The 8,307-nt window shown below is 31.6% G+C and overlaps 1 protein-coding gene across 7 annotated transcripts in view; it reads right to left on the reverse strand.

Moving 5' to 3' along the window:
• Window positions 1–8,287, reverse strand: part of LOC108690418 (protein phosphatase 1 regulatory subunit 12A) — an 18,217-nt gene extending 9,930 nt beyond the window's left edge. For 3 of the 7 annotated variants that reach the window (XM_018197700.1, XM_018197703.1, XM_018197698.1), the window contains exons 1-12: window positions 7,999–8,286; window positions 4,241–4,371; window positions 4,009–4,127; window positions 3,149–3,308; window positions 2,754–2,898; window positions 2,460–2,590; window positions 2,235–2,380; window positions 1,761–1,892; window positions 1,430–1,512; window positions 1,103–1,229; window positions 919–1,027; window positions 485–619 (exon numbers count right to left, since the gene is read on the reverse strand). In XM_018197700.1, the coding sequence (XP_018053189.1) occupies window positions 485–619; window positions 919–1,027; window positions 1,103–1,229; window positions 1,430–1,512; window positions 1,761–1,892; window positions 2,235–2,380; window positions 2,460–2,590; window positions 2,754–2,898; window positions 3,149–3,308; window positions 4,009–4,127; window positions 4,241–4,371; window positions 7,999–8,247 (1,667 nt within the window). In that variant the 5' untranslated portion in view covers window positions 8,248–8,286. Of the gene's footprint in view, window positions 1–484; window positions 620–918; window positions 1,028–1,102; window positions 1,230–1,429; window positions 1,513–1,760; window positions 1,893–2,234; window positions 2,381–2,459; window positions 2,591–2,753; window positions 2,899–3,148; window positions 3,309–4,008; window positions 4,128–4,240; window positions 4,372–7,998 lie in introns of all 7 variants that reach the window. The other 4 variants (XM_018197699.1, XM_018197701.1, XM_018197702.1 and 1 more) reach the window with 4 other exon arrangements.
• Between the last annotated feature and the right edge of the window lie 20 nt (window positions 8,288–8,307).

Raw genomic sequence — 8,307 nt, forward strand, 5'->3', positions numbered from 1 at the left:
TTAAAAAAAAATGCAAGTAAAATTATAAATTTCTATATTTTTTGAATTCTTTATTTAATCTCAATTATGTGATACGTCAAAAACAGAAAATATAATGTTAAAGAAAAGAATTACTTTAAAATATGCATATGTAAATTTTCGTAAATAACTAATTTTGAATTTATTAAAAATTAATATCTTTTGATCTGATTGATTTATTATGTGATTTAATTTAAAGCTTTTTAAGGTTTCAAGCTGGACTAATAAATAGCAAGCGACATTAAAAGCTCATTAGTATAAAATGTATAAAAAAAAACATTAAAATCACATTTGTTACATTCTCACACACTTTCAAATAATGTAAATAATATGATACTTTCGCAGCAGTCTACATATTATACAGTATAATCATGGTAAACAAATTTGGTAGAATTACTGAATTAACATAATTACAATTGGTATTGTACAAGTAAAAGCTGTAACATTAGAGGCATGCGGCATATACCTGTGTGTTTCGCGTAGAGATGCAGAGCGAGTCGTAGCATTGGTGTGAGTAGGAGTAGCTGCATTGCAGCGATGGAGGGTAGGACACGAGAACGCCTTGATGCGGGCACGTAATGCCAAATACTGCTCATAAAACCTGCATCACATGCATTACCGTGCCATGCATATCTCTACACTAATTATCATAATAGTATAGGGACATACGTTATAAATATGAAACGCTAAGACTCATAATTAATGCAGACACATGGAGTATGCATATTATACAATATCTTAGTTGAAACGTAGCACCGCTGTTAATAGCATTAAATATCTGCCTATATCATTAAAAAATAAAAAGACACGATATTGCTACAAATATAAAGCTGCGAACTTGTAATATATAAAAAAAAGAATAATATATAATGCATGAAGCAGAAACTTAACTAAACTTACTTCTCATCTGTCTCGAAACTATGCGTTCTTCTTAATACCACATCGGATTCTCCACTAACTTTGTTTGGTGTTGTTGGTATTTTAATATTGTTATCCTTATCTTCAAGTTCTGTGAAATAATTATGTAAATTTATTAATAATTTAACAGGAAAATTCGAAATATAATCGCATTCAATGAACATACTTGTAGATGCAGAATTAGTAGTTTCAGTACTTTGCATTCTATTTCGGAAGGAACCTGAACGTCTCCAAGATGGTACAACACCGTCCTCATTATTATCAGTCTGTTGTTTTGGAGGCAATATTGGAGCCTTAAGAAAAAAAATCGGATAAATAAGCAACAAAACTAGTTGTATAAAATTTTTCAAGAATATAATATGTATGTGTGTGTGTGTGTGTGTGTGTGTGTGTGTGTGTGTGTGTGTGTGTGTGTGTGTGTGTGTGTGTGTGTGTGTGTGTACGTACACACACGCATATATATAAAAAGATGATTCAAAAACAGATGTCTTACCTGATTAGGAACTTTATTAGTTTCAACTGGAGATATTGGACTATGGGGTGCACTTTCATCTTTGTTTACTCTATTTTTCTTTTCTGTAAAATAATTAAACAAACTTTACTGCAACTATTTATAATTTTATAAAATAAGTATTTAAAGTCCACACTCTTTAAAGCAATAACCAATCCAGTAAGTTTCATTTAAGAGATATTTTGTCACAAAATTTTTATACAGTATACATGCAATAATAAGCAATAACTTGTATCATCAAAAAAAAAAAAAAAAAGAAAAAAAAGAAAAAAAAAGAGAGAAGGAGAAAAACAGTCTTACAGATCAAACTTACCGTCATCTGTAAGACATGTCGCATGGTTAGACTTATCAGATTGATTGGAGAAAGTGGAAGAGTGTGATTCTGAGCTAGTCTCAGATTCACCTTCACCATCACTCTCTTCCATGTGTGTTTCACGTGTTGCTTCTGTCCATGCAGCAATGTTATAAGAAATACACATTACAGTTAACGGTAACATAAATTAAATTCGCAAAAGTGGACTAGGATAAAAATTTGTGAGAAAATAAATAATTTGCAAAACATAATTATACTTTTTCCTTTTTCTTCACATAACAGATAAACATGGAAGTTATAGAGTAGATAGTTATTTCATATCAATGTAATCACCTCTTAAAAAAAAAAAAAAGAAAAAATTAAGTCCAAAAATTATATACATATATTATTAGAAAAAAAAAAAAATATAAACGTGCGGATTAGATCGTATATTGAAATCGTATCGTATATTGAAAAGAACAAGTAGAATCTTACCAACGTCGCTGTTTGTACTAGTGCTGGAATCTTCTTTATCAGATTGAATCTCTAATTCAACCTTCTTAACTTTATTTGGCGTTTCTTCTTCAAAGATTTCTGTAGATTCTTGTGCCGCTACCGCATTATCAGCACTCGTTGAGAAACTGTAACATTTAGAAGTATATTAAGAGAAAAAACAATTACAATCTGTTTTAGAAGAAAGAATAGAATTATCATGCTTACCGTTTCTTTGGTATAGACGATTGCTTTTTGTTATTTGTTTGTGAATTTTCTTTGATAAGTGCTTGTTGCTCTCTCAAATTTTCAAGAGCTTTGAGGATGTCTGCATCAGCAATATCAAAAGCAGTTTGATCCTGAAAGCAAGATACTGATGAGAGAAGAAGCAAGAATAAAATTAATTGATTACATTTGTCAATCAAATCCAGCCTGGATTCAGATTAAATTAATCTAAAGCCTGGAGCTAATTTAATCCATAAACAGTTTAATTATAATTATTAGAAACATTTATTTTCTTACGGCGTAATTTTTCATATCCATATCACAGCCGTTCTCAACAAGAAGTTTGCAAGCTTCCAGTTGACCCCAATGCGCTGCACCGTGCAAAGGCGACCATCCATCAAAGTCCTGTGCATCAACATTGCATCGAGCTTGTAGTAATATGCTGCACAGAAATATTAAAGAATTCAATAAAAAGAATCAACCTTAAATCTGCATTTAACATATCAAAAAAATTGTTCAATTTTTTAAGTAATTTTTATTTTATTGCACTGCGCGTCATATGATACAAGAGATGTAATTTTTGAGATGTATTTTTCGATACAAAAGATGTAATTTTCTATAATATTCATTTACTTATCTATCTAATATCTAATATCAAATCTTTTATTTTTAATTAAAATATAATGTCTTACTGCATGACTTTGATGTAGCCTTTGGCAGCGGCGACATGAAGTGCCGTGGCTCCTGATCTCGGATGCATGGAATCTTTGCCTGGTGCACCTGACCGCCAAGCTTTTGCATCATTTAACATTGACCGTTCCTCTTCGCTTCTAGCTTGATCACAATCGATGCCTGTACATAAAGTTAAATTTTTTAATAAAAAATTGAATTAAATTTATTTCATATATATATGTGTGTGTGTGTGTGTGTGTGTGTGTGTGTGTGTGTGTGTGTGTAATTTATAATTTTTTAGCTTAATTTATTTTAATAATCTGTATTTCACAAATATGTTTAACTTTCATTTTATCAGTAAATTCAATTATACTTCAATTATACTATAAGAAACGTTTCATATCATAAATATTTCTTTATTTACGAGTAGTTACACACATGTAAGGTGTGAATGATGCATGATATTGCTTAAGAGAGTATTTCAGCACATTGTACGTAAAATTATATCAACATCACGAAAAGAGGTCAATGAAAGAGGATATCTTTGCCAACGTATGATTTGTGTCTCAGCGTGCAAACTTCTAGTCGGATGTTGAATTTTAGGTGCTTAATGTTTTACATGTGAAGCGTTTATACTTTTTTATATATCATAGATTTGAGTATAACATATAATAGCTTTATAAAGCTAATATTTGGATGAAGAAGTGAAAAATGGTGGCTAATTGCCACTTACATAGTTAAATTGTTTGTAAAATTATTGCAGCAGAGATATTTCAGTATTACGATTTCCAGTTCTGATTTTCCTCGGAAGTCTATAATTAAAAGTTTTACGCAATAGAGAGGCATCAGACATCCTGCAGGTACACATATAAATACAAACCTGCTTTATTTATATGCTGTTGGAGCATGTCTTCCATCTCGTCGCTTTCTGCAATATCCAGCGCCAGTTCACCGTCATTGTTTACTGCTGCCAGATTACATCCTTGTTCTATTAAGTATCTATAAAATAACATAACATTGCCATTTATTGCCATACGTGATTAGCACATTTATTGATAAATTATATATATAAATCTAAAGAAAAAAATAGTTTATGTAAAAACTATACTAACTTAGCAATAGATATGAATCCACAAGATGCTGTGGCATGTAAAGGGGTCCAGCCTTCATTATCTCCACGATTGATATCCGCTCCTTGTTCCACCAAAAACTCCACCATATCCAGGTCATCATCAATGCAAGCCTGTTGTAATAATATAATATGAATATAATATATCATATGCTGTCCACTGATTACATCAACGTGCATGAGTACACAAGTTGGACAAGAGTTGAAAAGCGTGCGCGATTGGCAAGATGTATTTCGAGGTCTCGACATCGAGACCACCAATTTTGCTCGGTCTAGTCAAGTCTGGTCGCAATCCAAGGCTCGAATCGACGTTATGTTATAAATGCGCTGCTTCGATTACGTCATTACTTTTTGAGAGACCCCTTAAATGGAAGCAATATCTCTATATGATAATGGAATGTTTCATTATAACATATGTAGTAAATTTATATCACATAAGACTGAAGGAATTAATTATCAACAGCAATGCTATTTCCAAATAGCATCATAAAATAAAACATATTTATCGTTTAATCAGAATCTTCATAGATATTTAACGCCCAGTAGTAAGTTTTTTCATAATAGATTAAACAAACGGTAAAAGTATGAATTATTCTTTACGTCGTTCAACGTATGCAAATTTTCATGACTTTGATATTATCAAAATGAAAAAAAAGTTAGGTACATGTTACAACATTGCTAGACAGAGAATTTAAACTGAACACAGATGCTGCAGCCTGTGACTTCTAACAGAGAGCTATAAATAGCATTTGATGCCTGATGTATTTTCACATTCTATTTTCGCAAATCCATGAAATGCCTTAACTTCCTTCCTTCTCGCTTAAATAACAGCCATAAATATCGCTTCACGTTATAGAAAATGTTATTCCATTTAATAAGACTTGTATAAGACTCTCTACCGTTATTACTATACAGCAAATATCTCCTTACATTTATATGATAATATCGCGCTACATTTTTACAGTTGTTTCAAGCTTCGAAATCATTAATAATTGTTAATTAATTTAACTGGCAAATGTGCATTAAGAAATATATTTAAAAAATATATAAAACGGATACACTGTTAGTATTATTATTTTTTATGATTGTAATTTTACATTTTAAAAAATATCGCCCATTATAATTTTTTATGACTCGCAAGATTTGCTTATTTAAATATTTTTTTTTTTTAGCAGAATAATTATTTCATTTTTCTCCGCATCAGGGATTCCTACATGCCAACCGACCTCTTCTTCTCATTAATTATATCCTCATTAGTTACTTAGTACTGTAATAACCGTTATGGTATATATGTATGTACGGTGTCCCGGATTACCTAGTTGCGTCCGCTTTTGGAAACACCCAGAAATAGATTGCTCGTAAAAGCTTACCACTCGCGAAAAAAAGTTGTTGCCAGTGTGACAAGAAAATTGCTCTATAATTTCTAAACATGCTCAGAATGATATTATAACTACAAATTCTTTAAATATTAGCATGTCGAATTAATTTTTTTTCACGATAAAGTTTCAATTTCAATCTCCTGATGTTTAAAAATTAGAAATTACAATTAACTAAAAGGTAATATGGCAATTGAAGAGCCATTACAAAATAGAAACATTGAGATATTATAAGTTTTTTAAATTATTAATATAAATAAATATAAAATAATCATGCAACCAATTATTTAATACATAATAAATCAAATAGACTTTTATATATACAATTACATACATTCATTTTTTAAAAATAATATCGAAATATGTTGGTCTCAGCTATTATTTCATAATCCAACATTTTCATAATCCATGCTTTGTAAAGCAAAATATAAACTATGTTATAAAATAAACAATACATTTTAACAAACATAAATAATAAAAAAATTTAATAAAAAAATGAACTAAGATTAACATTAAAACATTGTTTATTATAATAGCAATTAACTTTTCAAATTAAAGATTTATAAATAAACTGCAGCTGTTTTGTCAGGCAACATAAAATGGAAAAAAAAAATTTCTGAGAATATTACTTTTAATGTAATTAAATAAATTTTTAGAAAATAAACAGATTTCTAAAAAAAAAAGTTTAATCCATTCTTAGAGTACATTTTATATACAAAATTCTGATTTCTTTTTTATTTTTTAAATAATATTTTTGTGATGCTTGGATCTTAAAATCTAAATCTAAACTTGATTAACGTTTGTGTGCTTCATACATTTCCTCTGTCAGACTTATTTCCACCAATAATCGATTTTAATCTCGGTTTAATTATCTCTTTATCTTTTTTAATTCTTAGAGATATGAGAAGATAAAAGTAAGTTAAACAGAGATTAAAGAGTAATCTACAATACAATCATAGAACTGAACAGAAAAAAAATGAGTAACGATCGAATTCTGACGAGTATCAAATGAAATAATTGATGATCAAACAGCATATAATATTGCACTTCAAAATAAAATACAAACACAATTATTAAAATGTTAAAATGTATATTAAAAAAAAAGATCTAGTACAAGAAAAAAAATCATATTTCCAGATTTATTCCGATTGCGTGAATATACATTCGAGTCACGGCAACTAAACGCGGCACGTCAAAACATCTTGCAATAAAATTAGCATTTTGGTTACACAAGCGAGATATTACCTAAAGTATCTTCTTACTAATCTTCTTACTAATATATATAACATAGTAATTAACGGTTGAAAGCAGACGCTGCGTTTGCGATCAACGTGACGGTCTCTTGACAGGATTCCAAGAGGGAAAAAGAGACAGAGAAAGAGAGAAAAAGAAAGAAAGAGACCTGTTTCCTTTGACACCGGCATCGAATTGAACAACAATTGCAAACACACCCCCCGCGGATAATTTTTTAATGTTTGCGAATTATACTCGTTTCTATGTAGATTAACTTTAATTACTCATCTCTATAAATATAGATTAACTTTAATTCATTCTTCGTCCTTTTCAAATTCTTGAAACTAAAAAGGAGTAAATTAAAGATTAAAGTTGATTTACATTAATAGAGATAGATTTTAATTTTGTTTAATTTATTCTTTTCATTCTTGCTTAATTCTTAGGTCTAGTTCCATCAATATAAAATTAACTTTAATCTCGATTCAATTTACTTTTTTTCTCATTGTAAGAATTAAAAAAAAAAACAGTACAACAATTAATCTTACATCAATGAAACGGGACTTTAGAACCACAATAGAAAAAGAAAAAAATAAGTAAAAATCAATCCTCAACTATAGCTATGAAAACTAAGTTCTAAAGTTATAATCTTGTTTAAAATATAGAATAGAAATATAGAAGTAAATCTCCGTTTTACAGCAATTGATAAAGAAAGGTTCAAAGTTTTGTTTACCCACAATTTAGAACTTTATAATACCAATCGTATAGATTATAGAATCATCTAAAAATATTTACTGAGGGTCTAAATAGCCCATTGTTGTAGTCATGAATTAAAGTTAATCTACATTAGTAGAAACGGGCGTTAGACAGCTGGAGTTCATAGAAGCCATCTTGCAGAATTACGTTTACGCGGGAGGGAGGGAAGGAGGGAAAAGAAAAGAAGACGTTGGGAGGAAGGTAGAAGTGGTAGAACACTTTCTGGAGAGGAGGAAAAGGATAAGGATGAGGAAGAGGAGGGGAAGACTTGAAAGAGCTGTCAAAATTTCAGCGAGATGCCGGAAGGAGAAATGCCAACGAGAGATGCGCGTCCAGGGAGAAGCGCCTGCGTCCGGGGTGACTCGCTACCCTTAAGTACCTGGTGCAACGCAGTGAGACCGTCGACGTTCCCGGTGTTGATGTCCGCTCCCCTCTGCAGCAAACGCACGACCTCCTCCTTGTCGCTGGCCGCGCACGCCGCCAGGAACACGATATCGGCGGAGAACTTGATCTTGCGCGCGACTTGGCGCGGTTGCGTGGGCTCGCGATTCGTCTCGGACTGCTCCCAACGCTTGAGCTGTTCGGCTCGCTTGAACAGGGCCGAGCTCGAACGTGTCTCGAGAGACATTGCCCCGACGACGGCGGCGGCGGCAACGACGGTGGTGGTGGCGGCGGCGGTGGCGGTGGC

Source organism: Atta colombica, unplaced genomic scaffold (assembly GCF_001594045.1).
Source record: "Atta colombica isolate Treedump-2 unplaced genomic scaffold, Acol1.0 scaffold32, whole genome shotgun sequence".
Lineage (NCBI taxonomy): Eukaryota > Metazoa > Arthropoda > Insecta > Hymenoptera > Formicidae > Atta > Atta colombica.